This window comes from Xiphophorus couchianus, chromosome 4 (genome assembly GCF_001444195.1).
Source record: "Xiphophorus couchianus chromosome 4, X_couchianus-1.0, whole genome shotgun sequence".
NCBI lineage: Eukaryota > Metazoa > Chordata > Actinopteri > Cyprinodontiformes > Poeciliidae > Xiphophorus > Xiphophorus couchianus.
Window position 1 is genome coordinate 33,265,211 of NC_040231.1, and position 27,082 is coordinate 33,292,292.

The window sequence follows — 27,082 nt, forward strand, 5'->3', positions numbered from 1 at the left end:
TAATTAATTTCAGAATTATGGCTAAAATCTTTGAATATGGTTCTGCAGATTGTAGGATCCCATTGATGGCAGTTATTATTGAGTGTAGCTAGACGTTTGTCACTACACAAAACTTCCTCAACTTGGTTTCACAGCCACTAAAGATCAAAGGAGAAGTGGTGGAGGAGGTGGAGGATTACAAATACCTGGGAGTTGTAATCGGCAACAGACTGGACTGGGCATCAAACACTGACGCTGTGTGCAAGAAGGGGATGAGCAGACTCTATTTTTTGAGGAAGCTGAGAGCCTTCAATGTGTGCAGCAAGATGTTGGAGACCTTTTATCACAGTGTTGTTGCTGGTGCCATCTTCTTTACTGCTGTGTGTTGGGGAAGCAGCATCAGAGCCAGCGACTCTAATAGACTAGACAAAATCATCAGGAAAACTGGCTCTGTACTGGGACTAAGGCTGGAGTCCCTGGAAACTGTGGTGGAGAGGAGGACACTGAAGAAGGTTCTGTCTATTATGGACAATAAACAGCACCCTCTCCACCACATAGTGGACAGACAGTGGAGCACCTTCTCACATAGGCTGCTCCAGCTCCGCTGTCGTAGGGACAGATACAGGAAATCCTTCCTGCCACATGCCACCTCACTGTACAATAAAAGCTAAATCATTGTTCTGCACTAATCAGTCCGATTTTGCACAACTGCACTGTGGCACACTTGCTGTACATATATTTACATATACATACTGTATCTGCATTTTTTGAATCTTTGCAAGGACTGCTCTAAGCTGCTTTTTATATTGACAGCATGTTAATTTTTAGTTTTATTTTGTCTACAATTGCTACTCAGTGGTAGTTGTTATTGTGTCTTGTCTCTATGCTGTAACTGCGAAATAATTTCCCTGCTGGGATGAATAAAGTAATTCTATTCTATTCTATTTATATTTGGACACTGTTGGGTGTTTCAATAGGATAATGACCTCAAACACACATCCACACAGGTTTTGGATGGATGGATTAAACTGGCTAATATCAGGTGAATGAAAGGGCCAAGATCTCAACCTTTGTTAAAATTCGTGCCTTAATAGATTCATCAGTGCCAAGAAACCTACAAACCCACCAATTCAGTAATTCACATAAGACAGAAATCTGTAGAGAAAACAGAACAGCAAAACATAACATTACCATGAAGACCGACATCCTCGTCTGTGCACGTTGTTGGACTAAAGCAGGTACCACTTTCTGCCAGAAGGGGGGATTCTGTTATATTGGAACCCAGGCAGTGATACATTGCCTGGTACATTTCTGCCAGGCAGATGAGTTTCATCTATTTGAAGTGACTGTTAACAAAAATGTAAACTTGTATGGAAATAAATGTGGTGCTCTAAGCTCGATGTGTTTTCAAATCTTTTAAAGAAGGTTTTATAGAGTTTACCATGTAATGTAATTTACCATGTAATTCTAATTAATAAAATGAACTAAGCCTTATAGTGCGAGCTCTGAGAGTGCCACAACGTTGGCAGTGCGGCAGAATGTTAGCAGACGTGTTATGCTGTCTGATATGCGCTCTGTGCCAACTAATGGGGTTAACTGAGGTTAATGGATTAGAGGTTCAGCTGCTTCTGACAGAACCTGCAGACGGAGGCTTCACTCCAGCTTCACACAGCGTTTCACTGAGGCACAGATAACTCACAGGTAGGTTCCCTCTTCTTGCTGGTTTTGGATCATGCGTTACTGATTATTTTCAAGGATTATTGTTACTATGAAATTTCTGTGTATAATCATCTTTTACGTCTATTTGCTTTGCTTGCTTCAGAATAAAAGCTCACAGGAACAAGATTTTAGAAAGTAATGTTACAAAACTTCTGAGTCTCAAAGTCTTGGAATACTTTAGCTGACTCTGTGTGCTATTGGTTGACAGTGCAGAGGTAGAGAAATAAGTTCATCCATCATATGACTGCTGAATCTGGAAAATATTTTTATTTTAAGTTAAACGCTGAGGCAAAGTGAAATGTTCCTTCATCAAAACCTGATGTTTCCTGGAAGTCTCCAAGAACCCTCAGTAGAATTACTGTAGAAAAGTACAGAAGTGTATCACTGCCAGTCAGACACTTTAGGATGACAGTTATATTTGTATAATGACATATGAAAATATATCCCTCTAAAAGATTACTACTTCTTAAAAAGGCAGAGATTTAAGTCTCATTCAAACAAGAACGTTTCTTGTTATAACGCAGTGGTCCCCAAAGTGTGGGGCGCAGGAAGCAGTATCCATGAATGAAAAGAAAACAAACAAAAAAACAGTTACACAAAAGTGTTTCACTGTAAAGGTGGTTTGTGGTGTGTTTTGTTGCAACCTGAAGTGTGAAATAAACTTCAGAGGAGTTTGAAAACAAAATATGTGTATAGGTTTATCTCTGGTTGAACGATGTATGTGCCCAGTTGATTTTTTTTTTCTTTTTACGGGGGGATTTCATAGAGGGACCCAGAAAATCTTTGGGAACCACTGGGGGGAGGGGAGGGCAGAAGAAAAACTTTGGGAATCACTGTTATAACTAGATGCTGCTCCTGATAGTTAAAAGATTCCATAGAAAAGCACTTTGTTGTGAAAAATAGTGGTGAGTATTTATCACGCCTTGCACAATGCTTGCTAGAAGAACAAAAATTTCATTAAAACCTATTTGAAAAAAAATCATCAAGACGATAACACTATGTCTGGTGTTACAGTGTAGTGCTGTGTAAACGTGGTTAGTATCATGTAATGTTTTGTACAGACCTTTAAAGAAAATCTTGTTCTGGTTTAGCTTTAAATAAGCTTCTTTATTAGCACCAGGATTTGCATGTCAAAGACAACACAATAAACTCAAGAAACATGTTTCCTCTGCTGCTGGAAGTCCTGCACCATCTGCTCTGGGTCTTATTCTCACTACAGCACATGTCTGATTAACGTTCAGTGGACAGAAGGAGCAGAAGCTGAGCATCTGCTCTGACGTCACTGCACATAAATACTTATGTGCGAAATGTTTATGTGGTTTACTCTCTAGTCACTGATACAATGCCGCAAACTTACATAGTATCTAATAGGAGAGCACATGGCTTTTATTCTTCACCAAACCAATAAAGTATGAGTCAGTCAGGGTTCCTGGGAAAGAAAACTGATTTAGACCTCAGCTTTCCTCCATACTCTGGCATCTAGTAAACAACTACACTTTTTTTTTCCATCTGTTAACCTGAACATCTCTGCTGAACTGAAAAATAACTTCTAAACACCTCTTTTAGGGACTTTAATATTTGCTCAAGCTGTAAACATCTATTTCCTTGGTAGAGTGAGGTTAGAGAGGTCATGTTTGCTTGATCAGGAACAGATTGGACTCATCAGAATCCTCCCGGCTTTAAGGTTCACAACACAAGCAGAGCACAAGCTGCCTGTTTACAAAATATCTGCATATGGCCAAGCAAATCCCACACCCATCCTATAACACACACACACACACACACACACACACACACACACACACACACACACACACACACACACACACACACACACAATCCGACACACCCGCACACATGCACACACATATGTTTGTTTCTCTATCTTTGCAGAAATTTTCATTGACTTCCATTCATTTCTACAGCATAATCCTGATCCTGACACTGATCATTACCAGTACATGCTTAACCCTAAGCCTAACCAAATATCATTTCACACTTTAGTCCTAACCCTAACCCAAAAAACAGAATTTCCCCTCAATGTAATATGTGTTAGGAAAATAGTCCCTGCAATGTATTAAATAAATAATACACACAAACAAACTGTTGAAATGGTGACAAGTGTTTTGGAGATATAGATTTAAAACAATGCCAGTTAACTGTGTTTACAAGATGGATGTACTTTTTACATATCCTGTGTGTGTGTGTGTGTGTGTGTGTGTGTGTGTGCGTGTGTGTAGGTGTGTGTGTGTGTGTGTGTGTGTGTCTCAGTGAACTGAGTAGGATGGAAGGTCTTCCACTGAAGATGCCCCAGGCCATCGTCTTACAAGAAGTCAAAGATAATGTCAAAGTGACAATGCCTGATTACCTCAGCATATTACGGGAAACAGCGGTACGGATGCTTTCTTTACTCTGTCTTTATGTGTTTCATATGTTTCTTTGTTCAGTGTTCCATGCAGCTCTGGGCATGCTAGAGAACAGAATTTTATCTAGCCTCTGAGGTAAATTTAGCTTACATGACATGGCCCATGTCATCAGAATGTGAACCAAATGTCAGTACATTTTACACTAAGAATGGATATAATTTTGCTGAACAATGAAAATATAGACAGAAGCCACATGATTTCCCTTAATGGGGTTAACAAAAAGTAAGTCAATTTTAAAAGTTTTTAGCTCCAGTAAAGCAGGTAGTAAAAGGTTGCATATTGTTTCCTGATATTACAGTACGAGTTCAGCTTGGAGAACTGGGTGTTAACTGGCTTACAGAACGGCCCCACCCACCATCAGCGGCCTCAGCCATTCACCTCTCCATCCGAACTTTTACCATCTTGTCCTCCGTACTGGATGATGTTCAGCAGCCCACAGCAGAGTCGTCTGGCCAGCCGCCACAGTTCTGACTTTTGGGAACCAAACCCTCGACAACGCTCCTATAGCCTCAACCCTGCTGTACTTCGCACCACCTTCACCATCTCAGACTCGGAGGATGAAGGAGGAAATACTGTGCAGGAAGCCAAGGAAAACCTGACAGCTAAAGCTTGTTTGAAGGAAGAGCACCCAGCTGCTTCATGTCAGAGCGGTCAAAAAAAAGCACAGAGAGCCTTCATCCCAGACCTGCTGAATCCTCCGTCCTGCCTGAGCAGCCTCCCCCACAAGCGCAGGAAGAACCTCCGGCAGTGTTCTGTCTCTGGGACAGACATGTCCAAAAAACAAGAGTCCAACATGGACAGTCAGCCTTTGAGCTCATTCTCATGCAAAGCTCTCAACACCAGGACCTATACCATCGACAAATCCACTGACAACCATAAAACAGCAGATATGGTAAGACATGCTCTTCATATTACATCTTAACAACTTGATCATTTGTGGGAAAAAGTACTTCTCTCCATCTTTTTCTTTCAGCTGAGACAATCGTTATTATGTATGTGAATTAGGACATAAACGTACATGCACTGAGTTGTATTCTTTACAGTATAATTTGCTATGCCCTCAAACATTGTCCATCATTACCACTAATTCAGCTGAAAGTCAGTCTCAGAGCTCATTACCACTCTCATCCAAATGAGCATTTTTATTGCTTTTTTTGCACAACATGAGAACATAAACCTACTATAAAGCAATTTACACCAAGTCAATGCAGAACTGGTTGATGATGACATGGGTTACTTTTTCAATAATATTCAGTAACAGTAGAGATATTAATGGATATAGGGAAAGCTAAAAGTGTCACAATATGCTTTGCAAAGACTTCAATTAAACTTAAAACCAGACATTACACCACTAGATACTAGACACTTAGATATTTACCATGTGCTGAACTCTGTTCTGTTCATATGTCCTGTCTTCATACAGCTTCTCTCTGCTTTGTGTTAAATTATGTCCAGGAGTTTTTGATAATTGTTTAATCTGCATAGAACAAAATATGCACTGGTCAACAATCATGGATTCACTGCAGTGGGTACAGCATCTTATGAACAACAGCTCTTTACCTTAGCATCATACCAATGGATATTTTTAAAGTCTGTATTAATCCATTGCACTGTTACTAAATCAACAAATTTACAACATACAATTTATTAGGATCCTAACTGACATCAGTACATATAATAGTGACCCAATGACCAAATTTACCAGGTAGGCCAGGGTAGGAGGGCCAGTGCTTTTTCATAAGAGCACAGAACAAAAGAATAAAACAAAAAATAAAAAATAAAGAACAGGCAATATTTCATAGTTTAATATATTAAGTGAGCCACTTACATGTCTACAGCTACAGGTTTAGATCCCTGGAAAATCACATGAAAACTGTGATCCTGTCTCAATACGGCTGAGGTTAAAAGTGCAATTCATCAATAAAGTAAAGCTATGACGGTAAAAATGGTCCACTTCCTTCATTACAGGACCAGTCCTACAGGGACGCTGGCCCTTGTGGCCCCTGTGTAGAACCGCCCATGCCAGGAATAATAAAAGAATAATAAAAGAGGAAGGACAGTTACGATGTTTTACCATTATGATAATATCAGTGAAAACACTTCTTGCCTGTCTCTCTCAGAATGGCAACATGACCCCTGTGCCCTCTGCCCTTGTCACAACTAACTACCAAATACAGAAACCCAAATGAAAAGTACTGACAGGTACTGACTTTAAAGTAGTACCTGTCAGAGTTTAAAGTACTGACTTTAAACTCTGTTTTATTTACTATGGTAGAAGTAAATCACCTCATGATTCTACAGCCTGTTGTATGAACACAACTAAATTAACTTCTGCTCTCTGAGAGCTAACATCAACAAAGTAATTCGGCTTCTGTTTTAAATACCTATTCAGTTCTTTGAGAACAAATTAGAACAGTTCAAAATGGAGAAATTCTGTCAGCGACGCTTTTCTCCTCTACACAACAGATTTGCAAAATGGTAACTGTTTCACTTGTTTCTGTCAAATGAGCAGCTGAGACTCATCGTAACAGGTCCGCGGGCCTTTACAGGTTAGCATAAATCTGCTCCATTAACAAAGGTACTCTGAATATCTTCATCAGATGACCCTTTGAATTTGTTTAGAGCTGCAATTTAAATCCAATCCCAAAGAATTCTGTTTTCTTCACAGCTTCAAATGCTGGAAAAAGTTCTGCTTGGATGCCATCACTTAATATTTAGTCATTTAAAGATTAAATTAGTTCTCACAGCATCTATTTTTATTTTTCTTAGCAACTTTAAAATGCTTCCATGGTGTATAAATAGATTTGGTAAAGCCTGGGAGCAGACATGTTAGCACCTTGATCAGGATTACAGTGTGTGACTTGTCTCCTCCCACTGCTGTGTGACGCTCTGGCCTGCAGTCAGCGTTCTGGAAAATCTGAGCTGTCAAAGCCATGTTTTAATAACTGACTGCTGTCTGCTGTGTCTTCCAGATGTGTCTCAGACCAAACTGCTGCAGAGCTCACCACAGAGCCTCGCCATGCGGGAGCCAGAGCTCTGCTCTGGACTCGTCTGTGGAGCTCCTGTCAGCTCTGAGCCCAGAGGAGAGAGAGCTGCTCAGGGTCATCACTGGCCGGGGATACCCCCTCCGCACTGCCATCATTGCCCTGCAGAGGGCAGGACAACAGACCCCAGATCAGGTTAGTGTTGAAATGATGTTACCAGGTAAGGAATCAACCACTAAGACTGAAACAGGAGATGCTATCATCCTGTGTCGGACACATTACCAACTCATGATGTCTGTTCATACAGAACCTTTTAAAAGTCCTGACTATATATTTAGAACCAAATCAGCCAGACATCTGGTAATCTTTAAAGTGGTCTTGATCAGTAAGTGTCCAGGATTCCTGTAAGTCCTTTCAAATCTGGAAATAGAAAACAGAAGAGCACAAAGCAGTAGTGGATGTGGGTTGTGGGAGGTGAAACAGAAATACTTTATACTAAGCCACTTTAAGCCAGTTTAAAAATAGAGTCAAGACTTCCACAGCTTGTGGTGCATTATGTGTTTTCCCATGACAGGAAAAGCCCTTTGCTCTGAGAGGAGAGACAGTCAAACTGCAGGACATACTGGGACATACTGGGACAACAGGACAGGAACTTATGGGAGACATGGAAACTTATACCATAAAACGGTTTCATGAATAAAGTTTAATTGAAGCATGTTTATTATTTCCTTTACATTTCTTCACATCTCATCTGTAACTCATTTTTTCTCCATGAGAAACAAAATTAAAACTATTCATTTAACTTTTTCTGGTGGAGTTTCACCAACATGGAGCTCAGAAAGTCAGCAGGCAGCCTGAAACAGTCAGGCAGTGGTCAGACTGATCCGCCTCATCTCAGACTAAAATATCCATGATATTGATACCAAGTCAATTAATATTACTGTGCTACGAACGATACTTTAGTTTTATATCTCCTCTTAAAATTAAATTTTATTTTTGTATTGCAATTCCTCAACTCAACCTCAAAGCAAAATTTCTTGTAGGATTTACTCTCAAATGGCAATTATTTCACAATTTTTGTAAGAAAAAAAAAAGCACACCAATCATATTAATATGCTTGAATGTGTTTCTGTCTGCAGATCCTGAGTTACCTGGTTGCGTGTGAGCACCTGTGTCAGCTGGGCTATGACATGGCTCAGGTGGAAGAAGCCCTGGAGATGTTTCAGAACTGTGAAACAAAGGTAAGCAGCAGCGTATGAATCCTGGAGACTTGACTCATTTCAACACTGGACTCATTTCAACTTCTTCCTGTTTAGGCAGAGGAGTTCCTCCTCCTCCTGACTCAGTTCAATGAGATGGGCTTCCAGCCACACACCGTCAAAGAAGTGCTGCTTGTCCATGAGAATCACAGAGAGCGGGCGCTTGAGGAGCTGATGATGCGTGTGGCGTGACGGCACGGCTACATGCAGCTCGGTTCAAACTGGAGAGTGGGTTTTAGGCAGTGGGTTTTGGTTGTATTCAGTAATGCTGTATTCATAATTTTCACATTATGTTTTTGTACTAAAGCACTCCAGTTAAACTCTCAGCATATGTCATAGTGAGTTTTAGGACAGTTCTATTTTTGCCGAAGTTATTTTAGGAAGCATAAAAACAAAACCATGAATTATTGCGTTGTATCTAAAAGCAAAGAAGGTTCAGGTGTCATTTTATTTATTTCCATTTAGCTCTCCTGTTTGTGTTTGACAAGACGTTGATGTTAATTCTTTTTCATGTTTTTCTTTTTTATTTAATGAAAGGGTCTTTTGCAACATTTCACTTTATATAAAAGTCATAGACTTAAATCATGTGAGTTGTATTATTTTAGGATTTTTAGACTTTAAACAATGACCAAGGAGTTATTGGCTATAGGACGTATTTAACTGAGCAAGCATCAGTTCATACCTGCTGATACATATAGGATTATATTATTTACTGTAATTTGCATTAGCGAAATATTTCTTAGTTAGCGGATAGGGCACCAAAGCTGACTGCCCCCCAGGGCCCACACCCTTTTAAATCCAGCCATGGTCATTAATGACTTTCCACATCTAGAGTCACAGTCAGCAGAAAATACAAACTCCATCAGCTCACGAGTCAGTACATATGAATGATCTAGTTTATACCAGCCTTTAAAATTATTATTATAGATTAATTATTATTACTACAGCAATGAAGGGGTGCAAAAAGAAAGCTGCTTAAATATTTGTTCAGTCTTTTTCTCTTTGGTTTGCTGTGATCAGTTGCTCTCCATGCTGTCTGCAGAATGTAGGCTAAGACTGTTTTGTCATTTCTTTGAGCACTGAACCATTGCCACACAGCACCAAGAAAGCACCCAGGGTCAACTTTTCCATTTTTACTTCTTTGTGTAATATATAACAGTGCAGAACCTGTTCCACATTTAGATCTGAATCATTTTTTAACCTGATAAATACCAGATATCTGTCATATGCTCTGACATGGAAAATCCAAACATTGAAGCAGGGTGTACTTTCTTTTTATCAAGGCTGTCTGTGCTGGATGGTGTGCTCACAGAGTGTAAATTCCCAAATTGCTCTAAATGCTTTCATCTTTACTGTAATTTAGAATCACAACAAAAGCATGTTCCAATATAAAAAACTGCATCTTCTGATTAAATTTAATGACTTCTTTATTTTCATGCTTATATAGTAAATCATGTATTTATACAAAATAAATACCTGAAGAAATAAAATGTTGTTTATTTTAACAGACAGAAAAGTGAGGGCTTCTCTGGGAGGCTGGCGTTTAGGCATCCCTACTGGTTGCCAGGGGAGATTCAAGGATTTCTCAAACATGCATAAAGGAATCAAAGCAACACCCCAAGTATGTTTTTGATGAGGGAATAACGTTATAACATGACATAAAACTGAACTCAACACAACACATTTTAAGCTGTGACTGGAGAAAGTACCCAACACACAAAATTCAGTGATCATCTACCACATTAGTTCAGACTTTTTCTCATTGTTCAGCTATGAACATTAATATAATTTAATATATTATCTAATACCTGCAGTCTGAAATAGACTTCTTGTTCTTTTTGTTTTTTTTTTTTGTCTTAGTGTTGACTGCTTGTGGAATTTACTGGGATGTCCACTCCTGTGGAGACTGAAATCTGGGTTGCTTTCCACTCATGAATAACTTTCCTCTCTGTGGAATGATGATCTTTACATAGATCAGAAATGGTTTATCACAAAGCTAAAATGTTCCATGTGAAACATTCTTGTGTTCAGTGTAACTAACAAGACTAAGCACCTTATTCAAAAATGTGATGTGAAAACTTAAACTATCAACATGCTTCAGATATTATTGAACTGTTTTTCCATCAAAAATTTCTTTGACTCCACTTGATGAAAAAATTCCATTTTGCGATCCTTGTTTAACATCATACTACTCTGGAACAATCCTGCTCCAACAAGTTTGTCACTTCTATGGGGAAGATACTGACTTCTTATTAGTGCTCCACAAAAGCCAACGTCAGAATTTCCCTTCAGAAGTTATATGAGCACTGTAAAGGCAGGGTGGGAACAATATGTTTGTCTCTAAAGCTTCCTTCTGAAGTTTGATCCAAACATCTATCCCTGAGAGAGACGGTGTGCTTAGGAAGCCTCATCTGGAATGTGTAGATGGATCCAACCCGACCGAAACCTTCCATCTCAAGCTTTCGCCTCCACTGGGTCTTCTCCACCGTGTACTCAGTGGTAACATGTCTACTAAGGGTGAACACTGAATCGCCCCTGACCACAGCGGTGAACAGAGAGCCTTTGCTGTTGCCATAGTGACCGGGCATGGCCGTCCACTGATCTGAGGTCAGGTTGTAGCAGTCCATCACGCAAAGCAAGAAGTCCTCACCTGGTCCATTCCGCATCATGTACAGATTATCCCTGTGGCCCACCATGTAAAGTCCATAGCTCTGCTGGCGGATGAGCGTTGTGACCAAAAGCCAGCGGTCGTCCTCCGGGATGTACTCATGGACCTCCGTGGCCCCCTTCCCTCTCCAGAGACAGATGAAGATCCTGTTCATGGCTACAGCCGACACCACAGACGCTGCCTGGCAGGGCAGGGCCGAGACGAAGCCCCAGCTCCCCTCAGACGTCCGAAGTCTCTCCACCGATGACAGATCCTTCATGTTGAACTTCCCCCCTAAGGCATAGAGACATCCCTCATGACCAATCAGTGTGAAGCTGTAGCGCAGCTGCTGGGGACCACAGACTGTAGACCAAGTGTCATCTGTAGGGTTGTAGCAGAACCCGACCTCCACAACCCTCTTACTGACATCATGCACTCCTCCAATGATGTACAGTTTGTTGTCAAGGACAGCCACCCCTGCCATGGTGGTGCTGGTGCTCAGTGGCAGCTGAGTGAGGGTCCTCCACTTCCTGTGTTCCTCGTCTAGATAGCAAACCGTTCTCTGGACATCATGCAGCAGCTCTGAGGATGGAGAGTGGCTGCACACGGCCATGTAGCTGCTTGGGGAAACAGACTCCACGTACTCCACCATCTGGCTGGGTAAGGTGTGCACATCCTCCTTCAGTTCAGCATACATGTCCCTGATGAATAAGGCCGAGTGGTGGGACAGCTCCCACACCCCGTAGACAGCAGCTGTGTGATACATAAGCAAACAGTTTTCAGAGCTGATGATGTTCATCATGTGTTTGGTGAGAGCTGGTACCTGGAGAAAAGCTGTGCATTCAATAGATTCAACAATCTGGTCACAGTTGAGCATGGGCCGCTCCCCCCGCAGCACCTGCAGCAGCACCAGGAACCCCTGAACGCCAACGCTTCGCAGCTGTACCTCCTCCTGCTGGCATTCTCTCATTCCAGACTGGAACAACGCTCTGAAGTACTCACAGTTGTCTGCCATGACGGTTCTGTCCACGCTGAAAATATTGCCGTTGACGTTGACCCTCAACCTGTCTGCTGCCTCACCATGTCCGGACGCCTGGCAGCTGCTGGCCGCCATTAGTTTCTGCTGCAGCGCCCTAGCAAACACTCATTCATTAAAAGCAGTTCAATCCGTTTTGAAATCCAACCACATGCGCCACTTGTTGAACTACCAAAGACAGTATTCTCCTCTCTGTATCTGTTGAGAGCACACGCTATACATAGCAGCAGCAGATGCAGAGGTGTGACACTGTCCAAGACCAAATGTAACCTGAGCGGAGAGGTGAGCTGGATGATGGAATGGTGGCTGGAAATCAGTAATGATTCCCTCTTTGTTTGTGGAACAGCTGAAGATCTGACCTTGAGCATCAAGCCAAGTCGATGAGACAATGGTTGAGTCATCTGGGGATCATGCCACACATGCCACCACTTCAACACCCAATCTGTTCACAGGACAACTGTGCTGTCAGGTTTATGGCTCATCTTCTACTGAGACACAGAGAGCTGTGGTGGAACATTTTATTAAAAGGTTTTACATTATGACTTTGATCATCTGATCTGCTGGTTATGTTATGTTACTCTGATTATAAACTCTCACCAAATCAACTTGTCTGGGTGATAATTGAAGATGCACCAATACAATAATAATATCTGTCTCAATCCCGATGTTGAAAAAATTTCTAGATCAGGTATAGGTGATAATGTTCCTGATCCATAAGGGCAGATCTATTGAGTCTACTTCTATGCTTTGTTCTCTACTGGCGTCTGGCTTTATTTATTTTTTTGCATTATATTTAGAATTTCTAACTGCACTTTTAAAACCATTTCAAGTTTGTCACAGTTTTTTTTATTACCAGTTTTAGCTTCTTAATTATTTATTTTACATTGACTGTTATGCTCCTTATAGCACTTATAGACTTTACAAATGAAAGTTGTGTTGTTTTAATATGCTTGATCAAGCTTGTCAAGCTATTGGTGTATTTAAATGTGCTGTAGCTCTGTAACTCTGCAGAGTTATTAAATAAACTTGTAATTCAGTACATTTATGTATGTATTTTCTTTTCTTTTAAACAACTATTAAGTGAAATAAGCACTGTTACTCTGTATCAGAGCGGTATTGGCCGATATTAAATCAGCCGATACCGATTAAAAAAAAAAAGTCCAACTTCTGGGTATTGTGAATTTAATTCTGCTGATGTAATTCAGAGAAAACAATTTTCAGCTAATGTATGTGTTTATGTGTTATCAGAGTGATTTGAATAAACCTGCTTGTTGACATTATTAAGAATTTTTCAGAAGGAATTAAAAGCTGTATGTCAAACATCACAACTGCTTTGAAGAGGAAAGTTGGAAATGTTCCTGTACAGAACCAAAACAAACAGCTGAAAAAATATGAAAACAAGGATGTCTGACATATCTATTTCTAACATATCTATGTCACATGAGTGACGGAACACAAGCACTGAACTGTACAGAAGTATTGAGTCTGACCACGCAGCTTTGACTCAGCCGATGTTTCCATTAAGTTTAGTTTTTATTGTTTTTCTTTTACGCTTTTCTACCTGACATGGCCAGATGAGTGAATGAGCTGCACATGGCTCTGCTCGCTCTGGACTGTGACCACAAGTCTGAAGTGTCATCATCATCATCATCATCATCATCATCATCATCATCATCATCACCATCATCACCATCATCATCATCATCCCCCCTCCCTCCTCAGTGTCAGCTTGGGGCTTCTGCCCAGAGGAGCGCGCGTCTTTTCCTGTCCCTCCTCGTCTATAAGGACATGATCCCCAGCAGAGGGAGGACAGTCAGAATCATCGTGAAGCAGTCTGGACCTGATCATGACCGGGATGTTTGGGAAGGTAAAGCCATGTGCTGAGTGCAACCTGGTTCTGCTTGGAGCAATGGGCTGTGGAAAATCAGGTCTGTGTTAATTTTTAACAACTTATTAGGAAAACATTGTAAATGGGCCATGTGCATTTCTTGGTTGTAAATCTTCTGATCAGAATTTTAGATTCTTTTTTTAGTTCAGAGAGAATCCGGCTGACTTTATGTCAACTATTATTTGTACAGCAAAGAGAATTTGTTTTCACGGTGGTCCATCAGAACAGTTCCACCATTTCTCCTGGTAAATGGGACAGTATATGAAGCTCTGACTTTCCCAGGACTCTGACTGACCCCCGGCTGCCGTGGGTCCCCTGGGAGCCAGATTCACTTACGCAACTTGTTTTATGCTCCTTTTCTCATTGTACAGCTCTCACTGTCAAGTTTCTCACAAAGCGCTTCATCAGTGAATATGATCCTTATCTTGGTGAGTCTTTTCTTCCACACTGATTAAAAAAGATAGTTAATCGGTAGATTTACTGCAGTGATTGCATTACGCATGCCAACAAGGGACTACAATGTGAAACCAATAAGTGGGTGAGGGACCACAAAGAACTTTGAAATACAGTACAAATTTCTATATACAGTTATATTTAGCAATCTAAAATAATGTGGTACATTACCAGTAAGTCAATTCATTGAGTGAATCATGTACAGTAGATTAATTCCAATCTACAAGCAGATTTTGTGTTTGTCATAAATTGTACATCCCCTGTATATTTTTTCAATTGATCCCTCTAAAGCTGGTGGGAGAAAAAAAATCCTCATCTCAGATACTGGAGCAGAATAATTTGCTGAGATAGGATATGTTTGGCTTGAACATTTGGGTCCAGACTTTTGATCGACACTTTGACAAACATCAGAGGATCTCAAAACAAGAAGTTTCATTTTCTGACTGGAGGAGATTTAATAAATCGTTTCTACAGGAATAGAGTGAGGTTTGGTTTACAACACCATGATGTGTACATCACACAAAATCCTGAAATCAAACGGATATTTGACCATTAGGAAATTTAGCTTCATTCAGCTATGAGACAATACATCTGGAAGAATCTCAACTCTTCTGCTGTCTGTGTGTTTTCAGAGGATATCTACTCATCAGATGAGCTTGTGGACCAGCAGCCTGTTACAGTTCGAGTGATGGACACCAGTGACCAGGTATGAGCCTCAGCAACAGGCTCCACATTTACCAGAACAGCATCAGACCTGCAGTGACGTTCTGAGCCATCCGGTGATTCTACTGCAGGCTCTGATAGGATAGCTCTGAAGGTTCATAGAAAAGATATTACAGTCAGGTATGTGGGGAAGGCGCTCCCTCTAGTGGTGAAACACTAGACAGCCAGCTACTGACTCCAGGCCTTCTGGAAACGTTGCAGATCAACTGAAAACCACGCAGAAGAGGATTTGTTTTAGGACTAAATGTAACGCTGATATGAAAACAATACTTTCATTTCAATGCCACCAATATGATTGCAGCCAGTTTAATGACATCATGTTTTCCCATGACAATCTACAGTATAATGTAGTGAAAATTGCATGTATTAAGTATTTATTAACACTTCAGGAAGTTTTTAATCATACTAAGCTGTTGTGCCAGATGATGTTTGTGACCTTGTTAGCACGTTCCTTTAGCGTTTCAACATATTAAATAAAGAGAAATACAATAATATCAGCTTCTTGCCAATAATAACCAAAATTATTAGCAAATCTCACAATTTTCCAGCTTGCAAAACAAATTGTTATGAATAATTTCATGAGTGTTGTGCCAGTTCAGCCAAGTTCAAAGAAATTGATCCCTGAACTCATTCTCAGCTGTTTATTTATTCGAGTGGAAAAAACAGTTTTGGCTTAATGGTAAAAAAAACAACAAATTGCCATGAATGTGTGTGTGTGTGGGGGGGTGTGCGGGGGCATGCATGCGTGTGTGTGTGTGTGTGTGTACATGTGTGTGTAGGAGGGTCCAGTGAATTGTGAGCGCTATCTTTCGTGGGCCAATGCCTTCCTGGTGGTCTACAGCATCAACAACATGGAGAGCTTTAAAGGCTGCCAGCTGTATCTGCAGACTCTCTCCATGCATAAGAACACTTTCAGGTCCCAGACTCCCATCGTCCTGGTGGGCAACAAGCTGGATATGGACAGATACAGGCATGTAATCTTTCTGTTTGTCTTTTTTATACCTGGCAGGTTGCTTGATGTGTGTTATATGGGTCTGCAGGAAGAAAGCTCAGCCTTCAGGCTCCATAGAGCTGAAGTTTGTGGTAGCATTTTACTGTTAGGGTTCTAGGCTGAACACCTTATGTATAAAATATTTCAATAACTGGTGTCAAAGTTATTTATTTGTAGCAGTGGGTACATTAATATAACAGCTCTTTCGTTACATGGTGGTCCCATCATGTAATTAAAACTAAGGACAGTAAGTAACATGGAAACAACTTTGAACACTGTCTGAGGTAAACCTAAAGGATTTTGGCAACATAACTGCAGAGATAAATGTGTTTGGCTTCAACTTCAGCAAACAAGCTTTATTTTTCACCAGCTACTGTTCAACAGGAGAGAAAACCTGTGAAGGAAATCAAGGAAACATAGAAGTAGAGCTCAAGAAAACAAAACAAACTTTGTTTTCTTGAGAGTCATTCATTATGTCAAGAAACCCATTGGGGAAAAGTATATGCAGAAAATGTCTGCTCTTGGTTTTTATATGAAATAAACCAAAATATTGATAATTTTTTACTGTGTAATTGTGCAAACAGCACACACACAAGTGTGGCTGAAATGTTCGGAGAGAGATGACTGTATCTGGTGGCACAGTTAGATGACCAAAGCTGATTTCTCAAGAAACATCAGGTTAAGGTTAGGGACGCAATGATCCACTTTTTTCACTTCTGATACCGATACAAATGTCTGAGGTTTAGTATGGGCAGATATCGATCCGATACAGAAAAACAGCTGAATTGATATTAATAAGGGATTGGTGCATCTCTAGTTGATGTTGTAAAAACAAAGTCTGATCTTCTGTCAGACAATGAAAGCAGCCAACAGATCACATTATTGAACCATAAACAGGTTCAACTACAACTATAACAGCAGGAATTTGGCTGTTTGGAGTTCAGGAACATGCAGGCGTGTGGCAAAGCAGCGCCAAGTGGGAAGGCATCAGTACTGACCTCAGAGGATATTTCTGCTGCCTAAGAATCTCCTGAAATGTGTGACCAGAGCACACAGAAGTGTACGTTTTAGCAATACTTTCACTCATTACATTGTTTCAAATACCATTTGTTATTAATTGTAATAATATTATATATTGCAACTACATATTTTCAAGAAAAATGTTTTTTTTTTCACCATGTGCCATATTTATTTGTTCTCTGTAACACAAAGGTTATGTGTTTTTTCTAGAGCTGCATGAAGACATCTGAATGATCAGCTTGTTAAAGAAGAAACAAAAAAAATGAATTCAAAACAAGTGTCTAAAAGCTGATTTGTCCTTTCAGGCAGGTGAGTCAGAGTGATGGAGAGGCTGTGGCGATTCGCTTCGACTGCTCCTTCTTCGAGGTGTCTGCCTGTTGGGACTTCCTCTCTGTGCAGCACATCTTCCATGAGGCAGTCCGGAGGGCCAAGCGAGGTGGCGAGCACAGCAACTTGCTCAGTGCTGCCTACGTCAGTGAGGACAAAGCTCTGCTGGGTGTCCACTCCTTCTCCACTCTATGCTACAAGGAGCTGCCGGCGCCTGCCACCGCCAAGCTGGTCACGGTGAAGACATCCAGAGCCCAGAGCAAACGGAGGGCTGCCACACTCACCTTGCTCAAGGGCTTTAAGATCTTCTGACACGTCTGCCATCCAACTGTGACTTTAGATGACTTTCAGACTGACGGCTCGATGCAACACAGCAGAGAACAGAGCAGGAAGAAGAGCTGGTATACTAATAGGGTATATTTTTCCTTTGTAAGGAAATCAAAGATTCTGGTTCATAAAAACCTTATTCCTGGTTTGGATCTGGACTTTGAACAACTCCTGCTGGGTTGTACTTCTCCTAAACGTTCTGGCTGTATGCTTCAGTTGTTTGTGTCTGATTCTGATTTACCCAGGGCTTTTTGTCTCACCCTTCAATCCCAACAGGTGGCAGATCAGAAATCCCTCAAAGGAATCAGCCATCACATCCTGTAGACGGCTGTGTAATATGTAAAGTCATCCTCGCTCCTGTCAGACTGCACCATGGCAACTGTAGCTACAATGTAGCTCACCGCCATCAGTGTGTAGATGTGTGTGTGAATGGGTTTATGACTCAATGTAATGTGAAGCGATCTGGGATTTTCTCGACTAGATAAAGCTCTATACAAGTACAGGCCATTTACCAAGGTACAAAGAAAAACACCATCCCTTAATGCTAAGGTTTATCACAGCAAAATAAAATGACCTGGTTGTTCAGCTGGTTCCAAAATGACTTACATTATGCAGAAACAAAAATTTTGCACTGTCATCAGTTTGGGAACAAAGATGAAGCTGTTCACTTAAGAACCAAGTGATCAGTTTCAGCTTCTTCTGAGGTTTAAGAGGAAAGCAGCCAACAGATCACATTATTGAACCATAAACAGGTTCAACTACAACTATAACAGCAGGAATTTGGCTGTTTGGAGTTCAGGAACATGCAGGCGTGTGGCAAAGCAGCGCCAAGTGGGAAGGCATCAGTACTGACCTCAGAGGATATTTCTGCTGCCTAAGAATCTCCTGAAATGTGTGACCAGAGCACACAGAAGTGTACGTTTTAGCAATACTTTCACTCATTACATTGTTTCAAATACCATTTGTTATTAATTGTAATAATATTATATATTGCAACTATATATTTTCAAGAAAAATGTTTTTTTTTCACCATGTGCCATATTTATTTGCTCTCTGTAACACAAATGTTGATTTTTAGACCTCTAGAGTTTTCTCTGGAATGTTACCTTTATGTTTATACCAACTAAATGTTTATACCAGAAATAGTCAAATACACTTTGTAGTTTCTGAGATATATTGAATCATTTTGGGGCTTTCATTTTTAAGAACTCTCCAAAAACAGAGGGGTTAGGTACAAGGGGCTAAGGGCTGAAGACGTTTTGCTTGTCATGCCCCCTTTGAAGGGACTAAACAGAGCTGGTGTGAGCGTAGCCATGGTCTTATCAACAATAGAAGAAACAAAAAACTGTGACTATCTTTTGTTGCTTACATATGGTTGCTGAGTTTGTTGGTTGATCTTTTCACTGTCATTATTACAAAGTTCTTCTGCCATAACAAAAATCTACCTGACCAGTGACAGAGGCCCAACCCTGTCTATTACAATCTGTAAGACAGATAACACTTGACAATTTAGATAACTTTAGATAGGCACTTCGGATAGCACGTCAATAAATGGCTATATTCATATTCATATGGACCAGGACCAGGTCTGAATTCAGCTTCATACCTGGTCTCTTCTTATCACTTAGTGGCCTCAGTGCAAAACTAGAGGTTTTATTCTCTGGCAGAGCCAGACTTTGATTTAGGAATTTCTCTCTTGTGCACAGGTTTAGTTTCCAAGAAAAGGATGAAACTTCAGATACCATGAAGCAGGTTCAAGCTTCAGATGCCATGTTTCACACAAAATGATGACATGATTAAACCCAATTCTTCTCCCTAGACTGGACTTTGGGCGACTGTGGGTCTGAGGACAGAGTAGTTGTCTTATGATTGGAAGGTTGTAGGTTTGATTTCAGCTTCCTCCTGTCAAATGTCAATGAACCCCTGGGCACGGCACTTAAGTTGTCTACTGATCTACATTCTGATGTATAAATGTGTGTGTGAATGAGTAAATGTGACTCTAGTGTAAGTCACATTTACTTTAGTGATTAAAATGATTGGAGAATCAGTTCAGTCCATTTAACACTTAGGTATAACCTTGTTCCATTTTGGAAAATGTTTCAGCAAAACAAGATGGAAAATTGATTTAAGAACACATTACAGCAAAGACAAATACTAAATGGAGACTTTAACCACTTACTGCTAATGTTGCAGTTTTACTGTCAAGCAGATTGTAAATTGATTTTGAATATAGCACATACAAGTTACCATATACAGGATGGAAAGTTGTGAAATTAGACATACTTTAGCTGACTCAGTCCATTATATGGCAGCAAAGTGGTATATTTAGTCCTTCTGCTCAGCCACAAATGAGCAGTGAAAATGAATAAGATGACGCAGAAAGTACAATGTCCCACTGATGGTGGTGAGGCACTGAACCAAATAGACACAAAACAACAAATTAAAAAGACTGAAAGCAATAGGAAAAGTACAAGAACACTCAGTGGGAATAGAACTATTCCAGAATGATTCTCATCCATGCTGATCAGCTCCATTAAAGCTGCCAGATTTTTAAAAATGAAGGCAAATGAACAATTTTTGCAAAAGTGACACTAATATTTGTGGGAATGGACTTTATATTAAAACATAGTGAGATCATTTTAAATTTTAGTTTAAAAGGAATCAACCAAAAAAAAATCTAATTTCAGTTTATATAAAATAGTATTCTGTTGTTCTTGCTATAGTGTTGTTATCATGTATAGAATTGATTAAAGCACAACTGAAAGCTTTTAATACAACTAAATGTTTAAGTTAAGGCCAAAATATGAGCTAAATTTAAATCTCAGCTTCTATTTTGGGTTTTAAATATTTGTACACCTGACTCCAGAGGAGTCATGAATCTCACCGGATGACACTGATTCATTCACCACCTTGGCTGCATTAAGACCTGCAGTGGTTTCAGGTGAGCTTGTGGCAGCAGTCATCATTGGGTCAAGGTTACACAAGACAGAAACAGAAGAGGTTGAAGTGATTTAAAGATCTGTGAACAGTTCACATCAAAGAGTACTGAGCATGTAGTCAGTCACCCGGTTGTTGAAAAAACATCCTTAGAGCGTTGTAGTTTCTTAAATCTAAATGAAAGGAAACGTTAAAGTGATCCTAAATTTGTTGCATTTTTCCTATTAACTCAAAAATTGCAGTTTGTGATATGTAAAAAGTCATAATTACTTCAAAAATTTTTAGATCTATCATTATATTTTTCCCCATGGAGGTCGCCATTTTTCACCTTGCAGGTTTGATGATGCGGTTGGTCCATTTTGTACTGGAATCTGAGAGTAAACACAGGAAGGCTAACTTAACCCAAGTTGTTATTTATCATATTGCGTTTGGTGTAATTTTAGACAGTGCGACACTGTGTCGCAGTTAGCTGTAATTTAAAAAAAAAGTAATGAGGTGAGTCTGCTTTGCTTCCCACATACAAAAAAGAGCACAATGGGAAAGAGCTGAACACAACTTCTGAAGGAGACAATTGTGCCCCAGCATTTCTCTCCAGAACACTGAATCATTTGTATGAGCAAAACTGATGAAGGATCTAGCAGGTTACCTTCACAAGCTAAAACCAAATGCAGTGACAACAGTTTTTATCCACAAAGCACCTAAATCCCGCTGCCAGCTGGCAAGCAAAAAGAGCCTGGGAGAAATGGTGCTGGAAGCTATTTGAAAAGATAATGAAGCTATTGCTACTGCTGCTGGTGCTAAATGTGAAACCACAGACCTGCTACAGAGCACCTCAACTACTTATTGGATCACACAGTCTGAGCATTTATTGTTTCATTTATGAAGCTGACGGTGGCAGCAGCACAAGGACCAGCTTCTTCAGTCACTCTGTCCTCTTCCTCTGTTTGTTTCTCCTCATCTTCATTATTTCTTGTGATTTCTACATCCCCATCAATTTCAATGCACTCCATTTCAAATTGAGAAGTCTTAATGTTACTCATTTCTGTTTTAGCTGGACGGAGCTAGCACAACTGGACCAAGCGAATGTCATTTACCCACAATGCATTGCAGTGTAAACAATATGGCAACATCCATGTGACAATATTTTATTTAAATTTATAAAAGCAGTATTTTTACTGTATTGTTTTTATATCTAAATGAATATTTCTCAAATAAAGTCTATTGTTACAACTAATGGTGGATCCCTTTGAAAGCTGAGGGACAGACCAGTATTCACTCTGTCATCCTCCCCTCATCATGAGCCTCTCGTTCCTGCCACACTTCCTCCTGTTTCTCCTGCTGCTCCTTCTCCAGCTCCTCCTGACTCTCCTCTAAAACATGATCTGGATACAAGCAGGAAGTGTTGCCATCTTTCCATGTGACCACAATGTCCCCTGCTTTCAGTTCCTTTGTGTCTCCTTCAGACATGGACGACATGTGACCCTGGGGCAGCGGAGATGTGCCGTTATCCCGATGAGCAGAAACGACTTGAAGCTCTTCACCTTCATGCCTCTTAACAAGGGATGCTTGGGCTTTGTATTTAGCTATCTTCTTTCTGCTCCTGTTAGAGACAAAGCAGGAAATCCTTAAAATGGAACATTACATCTTTCCCCTGGTTGCTAAGATTTGATGTGTAATTTCCTACTTATTAGCCATGGCTCCCATTCCCAGCAGCAAAAACCCGATGAGCAAACAGACAAAAGCCAGAACCAAAAGCACAAATGTCCAAATAGTTGCTGCAAGACAGAAAAGAACACAATCACAAAGTTAGGCCATCTCTGTACTGGATCAAGACCTAGCTAAGCTAGAACCTCCTGAAACAACGTTGGTGTACAGAAAGTACACACTCCACTGCTCTTAGTTGCCAAATCTTTTCTCCTGCCCCTCATTCAGGTCTGTAAGGAAGGAGTAGCTGGGGGATGATGCCAGCAGGACCCAGAACTTCAATAAGCTGCAAACAGGATAATAAACCACTGCTATCTGCTGCTGACTGTGTTTCTATGCTGGCAAACAGCTGGGAAACTCTCATGTTCTGTGACTCAAAGTGACAGGCCACTGTAGGTGTAGTCAATGTTAGTATTTTAAAATATTAATTTATTGTAATCAAAATCTCTTCTATATTGACCTTATGTTAAAGCTGCAGTATGTAACTTTTAATTAAAAAATATGACTTTTACAGAACTGCACAGTGTTGGTAGCACTGTTGCCTTGCAAAGAAGGTCCTGGTTTAAAATGCAGCTTGTATTTTCTCTCTCTGTTCCTCTCGCCTGTTGTCTGCTGGAGATGGGCACCAGCACCCCTTGTGGCACCGCTAGGGATAAGCATGTAAGATAATGGATGGATGGATTTTACACTTTTGCTAAAACTGTCACCATGTTGTGACCTCTGCCTCCTCCCTATGGTCCACCACAGTGGAGCCACCATGAAAGCTCTGGCTTGTTAGCATGGCCACTGATGACAGCAGATTAACAGTTTTCCTGTAAAGGTTGTTTCTCTGCCATTAGCACATTGCATGTACAGGAGCCTGACTGACAGCATTAAGACCCTCCTCCTGGCTCTGATGACTGTAGGAGCACTGAGAGGAGATGGAGGAGGTTGAGTCTTTCAGACTATGTCTCATATTGTGCTGTCACATTATGGTGGCAGTTTAAACAAATATGTAAAAGCACTTTTTTCTATAAAAGTTACATACTGTAGGTATGCTACAGTGGTATGCTTTTATGTATGAAAGATTCAGATTCAGCTTCTGATTTCACCAAACATTTTAACATGAACGACATTCAGCTGAAAGATTTTATAACCTTTATGAAAAGCGGCGGTACTTACGGTCCTCGGTACGGTAGAACCAGCGGAAATACTCTCTCTGCTCCTCTGTCATGCCTTTCATCCCGTCTGCTGCCTCCTCCTGATTCTCTAATGGGTCCTGGTCCTCAGACGCTCTCCGGAGCCCTGAGAGGAACACACAGAAACACGACAAATCCTTCGGTTTTCAGAAACAGATCAATTACTGTGCTGGTACATCAAATTCTGGAAAAAATTTAATACACAAACGGTTATTATTGACATGACATTTACATGTGATAAAGTATTACTGGATTGCTTTGCAGTTTAGTTGTTGAAAGTGCTGCAAAGAAATGACACTGCTGCCTTTATATTCCAGATATTTCCGTATATTTCTGAGATCAACTGCATCAGATCTGCTTTGGTTCATTCAGACTTACGGAGGCTCGTCTGACAGACGTCCACCTCGTCAAGAGACTTCCACTCAAAGTGCTTGAGGTGGTTTGTGAGAATCACACGCTGGCCGTCGGTGGACAGCAGTAAGGACGTGTTTCTGCTGCTGAGTCTGTTACTGCTACAGTCCCACATCAACTCTAGAGCTTCCTGGTCTGACCCCGGACAGGCCTGGGTTTGGACCGGATGGTTCTGCTGAGCCGACAGACACCTGGAGGATCCGACACACATCAGCATGCCCTGGTTGATCCAGAGCCACTGCTGAGCCTGAGAGTCCAGGTCACATTGTTTCAGGAGAACTTGACCAGTGTCAGCTGACTCCTCCAGACACAGGCCATGCTGCGTGTTATGGATCATAAACATCCGCCCCCCTGCAGAGGTCAAAGGGTTGACTTTATGAAAAGCATAGATGCTAACTCAGTTAGTCAGTTTCTACTTTATTTTGCAAAGTGATTATTTACCTGGGACAAGGAGAAGCAGAAATACCCAAGAGTCAAGCATTTCTGAAATGAATAAAGAACTGTAAGAACACAAAGAAATTAAGAAACGTTTTGTATCATCATTTACAGTTTTGGATTTATGTAGTCACATTTAAAGAACAGCCACAGCAGCTGCAGTTCTAACAGAGATGGTAATCTATATCTCCATCTCATCTCAGAATTTATGGTACTATGATCTTTATCATAGTTGGAAGGGATATAACTTTTCACTGAATGAGGATCAATAAAGATACTGATCTACTCTCTCTGCATATCCACCCACCATCAGATGACTCCAGCCTGCATGGCAACACTAAGGTCACTGTTTTATTCCCTGTTTTATTGTGAAATAAAATATTTGAAAAAGAGTAAAATATTTACTAGATATGACTTAGAGCTTTGATTGTGCAAACTGTAAAATCTTGTGGATTCAATTTCCCATCAGGTGAAAAAAATGAATAAAAACTTAATAATCTAATTGATCATAATCTGTTAAAGTCAGTAGCTGCACACCTCCTCTTTATTTGTCCACAGGTGTCCCACAAGAATGTATTTTGGGACCATTACTCCTTTCGCTTTGCATAAATTATCTTTCACCTCGGTGTCCTAATAACTACTGTATATTCTAATAACAAAACATGTACAGATGAAGAGTATTTTCCATATGTTAACAATATGATACAAGTTGTGGAAAGACTAACATCCCATAGAATTATTAGATTAAGGTTGTTAAAGCTTCATGTAACAAAAACAGAAAATATATTTTTAAACCAGATCCAGCATAACTGGAATCAGTCAGACTATCTGCATGATTGGACTGAAATGACTTTTTTGTCTAAGTTGATATTTTGTGAATTGGTGCAATAGAAATGAACTGAACTGAATCCAGTGTTGAGTGGGATGTTTCAGAATCACTGGGTTTGGATTGAATCTAAATGATTTTTTAAATCCCAGGTAAAAAGTCTGCAGTCTGGTCAGACACAATAATCACAAATTATTTTCACCTGGTCACATTTATCAATGCAGGCAACCAAATTATGCAAGAATGGACATTTCACATTTCAGTTACTTGGCATTAAAGTATCTAGGAGTAGCTGACAGTATTACCACTGTGCAATGTTACAAAACTGTAACCTACTGAGTTAAGAGACTGCCAGAATATACATTTACAAATTTGTTCATGGTGTGTCATCTCCTGCCCTTATTTTGTTAATATTAGCACTGACTCGTATTGAAAAGACAACAATGTATTGTTGGTCATTGTTTGTAATCTATCACTTCCTTATTTTCAGGAGCAGGTAAAATCAGTGCTAACCTGACTGTTGTTCATGATGGATTTTCAAAAGAAATGCCATATCTTCTCACAGCTGCCAATTATTATTGGACTTACAATTTTACCAAGTGGTCCAATTTAATTCAGTTTATTTAAATAGCGTCAATTCACAGTAAATGACGTCTCAAGGCACTTCACAAAAAACAACAAAAACAACTATCAGTCAATTCAGTCATACATACAATCCAAATGATCCCAGTTACTAAACAGTACATTAAGTGCAGTTAATTAGTTAAAGTAGTTTAAGAAGTTTCTATGGAGACCCAGTAGTAGCAAAAGGAAATCTCTTGTGTTTACAGCAATCTCTCAAACTGAGCATGCATGTAGAGACAGTGGAGAGGAAAAAACTCCTCTTTAACAAGAAGAAACCTCCAGCAGAACCAGAACCAGAACCAGAACCAGATCCTGGCTCAGTACAAGCGGTCATCTGCCACAACTGACTGGATGTTTGAGAAGAAAGAACAGAGACACAAGAAACAAATGAACTGATGTAGGATTGTTTTCATTGTCCAACCATTTCCTCCTGCATCATGAACAGCAAAACCAACTACACTGTTAGTGGAAACCAGCTAGAAATGACATTCACAGTTAATAAGCAGCAGTTAAAACTGGAGCTGGACCAAATCTGCCTCTCTGGAGGAATTCTAAACTGTACAGATGAACAAAATCATCCCATAACACCCAGAAAATAGCAAATATTTATGTAGCAACAATTTCCTTCCCAGCAGCACTGATTTGCTGTGCATTGATGTGTTTTTTTTGTTGTACTCACTGTGGATTGACTTCTGCTACGTCTGTTGCTGAGATGAGGAGGAGGGAACATGTAACTCAGTAGGTGCTCAACAGAATGAAAAACTTTGAAAGATTTTCCAAAGGTCACGGGGAGGAGTCTGCACGCTGCTTGTTTTTCCTGATGAGGGAGTCGAGAAACGCAGCCGAAGGCTACATTTAGTTATTTAGCTCCAAAAAGTCTTCTCTGTTCACTCAGCTGCTCAAAGTCGTTCACTGTCTCAACTTTTACATTTTTGTCCAACAAGCCCATAGACCACTGCATGTTTGCTTTACTGATTCAGTTCTCCTTGTCATATTGAGAATATCTACACGTGATATGAAACATAAACTCACCCTAACAAATGTGTTCGTGTAGAGCCTGTAAAACAAAGTTCAGTGAGATCCTTCAGGTCTTTGACCTTGTTATATGGTTACTGTTTACTCAGCCTCATAGTAGCCTTGGTTTCTGTGTGTGTGAAGGTAAATGACTCATCGGTCAAATCCCTGCCT

General features: G+C 40.3%; 4 protein-coding genes across 6 annotated transcripts; 2 read left to right on the forward strand and 2 right to left on the reverse strand.

Moving 5' to 3' along the window:
• Positions 1–846: 846 nt before the first annotated feature.
• On the forward strand, positions 847–10,012 carry ubap1lb (ubiquitin associated protein 1-like b). 2 transcript variants are annotated; one of them, XM_028013747.1, is made up of 6 exons: positions 847–1,680; positions 3,970–4,090; positions 4,423–5,016; positions 7,097–7,303; positions 8,248–8,349; positions 8,425–10,012. In XM_028013747.1, the coding sequence occupies exons 2-6, from the start codon at positions 3,983–3,985 to the stop codon at positions 8,557–8,559; spliced, it is 1,146 nt and encodes a 381-aa protein (XP_027869548.1). In that variant the 5' UTR covers positions 847–1,680; positions 3,970–3,982; the 3' UTR covers positions 8,560–10,012. The 2 variants fall into 2 exon arrangements, with proteins under 2 accessions (XP_027869548.1, XP_027869547.1); XM_028013746.1 differs by lacking the exon at positions 847–1,680 and having other exon boundaries at positions 2,935–4,090.
• kbtbd13a (kelch repeat and BTB domain containing 13a) lies at positions 9,486–12,452 on the reverse strand. Its single transcript, XM_028013745.1, has one exon. It carries the CDS (start codon positions 12,126–12,128, stop codon positions 10,656–10,658), a length of 1,473 nt encoding a protein of 490 aa, XP_027869546.1. The 5' UTR covers positions 12,129–12,452; the 3' UTR covers positions 9,486–10,655.
• A 1,275-nt stretch (positions 12,453–13,727) lies between these two features.
• rasl12 (RAS-like, family 12) lies at positions 13,728–21,193 on the forward strand. Its single transcript, XM_028015852.1, has 5 exons — positions 13,728–13,978; positions 14,310–14,366; positions 15,024–15,097; positions 15,894–16,084; positions 17,431–21,193. Exons 1-5 carry the CDS (start codon positions 13,897–13,899, stop codon positions 17,762–17,764), a joined length of 738 nt encoding a protein of 245 aa, XP_027871653.1. The 5' UTR covers positions 13,728–13,896; the 3' UTR covers positions 17,765–21,193.
• On the reverse strand, positions 19,955–26,919 carry LOC114143625 (uncharacterized). Of its 2 annotated transcripts, none has more exons than XM_028015851.1 (6): positions 26,574–26,919; positions 24,451–24,509; positions 23,977–24,360; positions 23,582–23,704; positions 22,401–22,491; positions 19,955–22,316 (listed from the first exon to the last, which is right to left on the reverse strand). In XM_028015851.1, exons 2-6 carry the CDS (start codon positions 24,488–24,490, stop codon positions 21,989–21,991), a joined length of 966 nt encoding a protein of 321 aa, XP_027871652.1. In that variant the 5' UTR covers positions 24,491–24,509; positions 26,574–26,919; the 3' UTR covers positions 19,955–21,988. The 2 variants fall into 2 exon arrangements, with proteins under 2 accessions (XP_027871652.1, XP_027871651.1); XM_028015850.1 differs by having other exon boundaries at positions 24,451–24,492; positions 26,574–26,917.
• Between the last annotated feature and the right edge of the window lie 163 nt (positions 26,920–27,082).

What these genes read in the sequence shown, in the direction of transcription:
- ubap1lb (XM_028013746.1), top strand. Translation starts at nt 3,875, where the DNA reads ATGTACTTTTTACATATCCTGTGTGTGTGTGTGTGTGTGTGTGTGTGT. An exon ending in GCATATTACGGGAAACAGCG is followed by an intron (nt 4,091 to 4,422) that starts GTACGGATGCTT and finishes CTGATATTACAG; the next exon opens with TACGAGTTCAGCTTGGAGAA. An exon ending in ACCATAAAACAGCAGATATG is followed by an intron (nt 5,017 to 7,096) that starts GTAAGACATGCT and finishes TGTGTCTTCCAG; the next exon opens with ATGTGTCTCAGACCAAACTG.
- kbtbd13a (XM_028013745.1), bottom strand. Translation starts at nt 12,128, where the DNA reads ATGGCGGCCAGCAGCTGCCAGGCGTCCGGACATGGTGAGGCAGCAGAC.
- rasl12 (XM_028015852.1), top strand. Translation starts at nt 13,897, where the DNA reads ATGACCGGGATGTTTGGGAAGGTAAAGCCATGTGCTGAGTGCAACCTG. An exon ending in AATGGGCTGTGGAAAATCAG is followed by an intron (nt 13,979 to 14,309) that starts GTCTGTGTTAAT and finishes CTCATTGTACAG; the next exon opens with CTCTCACTGTCAAGTTTCTC. An exon ending in TGATGGACACCAGTGACCAG is followed by an intron (nt 15,098 to 15,893) that starts GTATGAGCCTCA and finishes ATGTGTGTGTAG; the next exon opens with GAGGGTCCAGTGAATTGTGA.
- LOC114143625 (XM_028015851.1), bottom strand. Translation starts at nt 24,490, where the DNA reads ATGCTTGACTCTTGGGTATTTCTGCTTCTCCTTGTCCCAG. An exon ending in CGTCTGTCAGACGAGCCTCC is followed by an intron (nt 23,705 to 23,976) that starts GTAAGTCTGAAT and finishes TGTTCCTCTCAG; the next exon opens with GGCTCCGGAGAGCGTCTGAG. An exon ending in GTTCTACCGTACCGAGGACC is followed by an intron (nt 22,492 to 23,581) that starts GTAAGTACCGCC and finishes TCTGTCTTGCAG; the next exon opens with CAACTATTTGGACATTTGTG.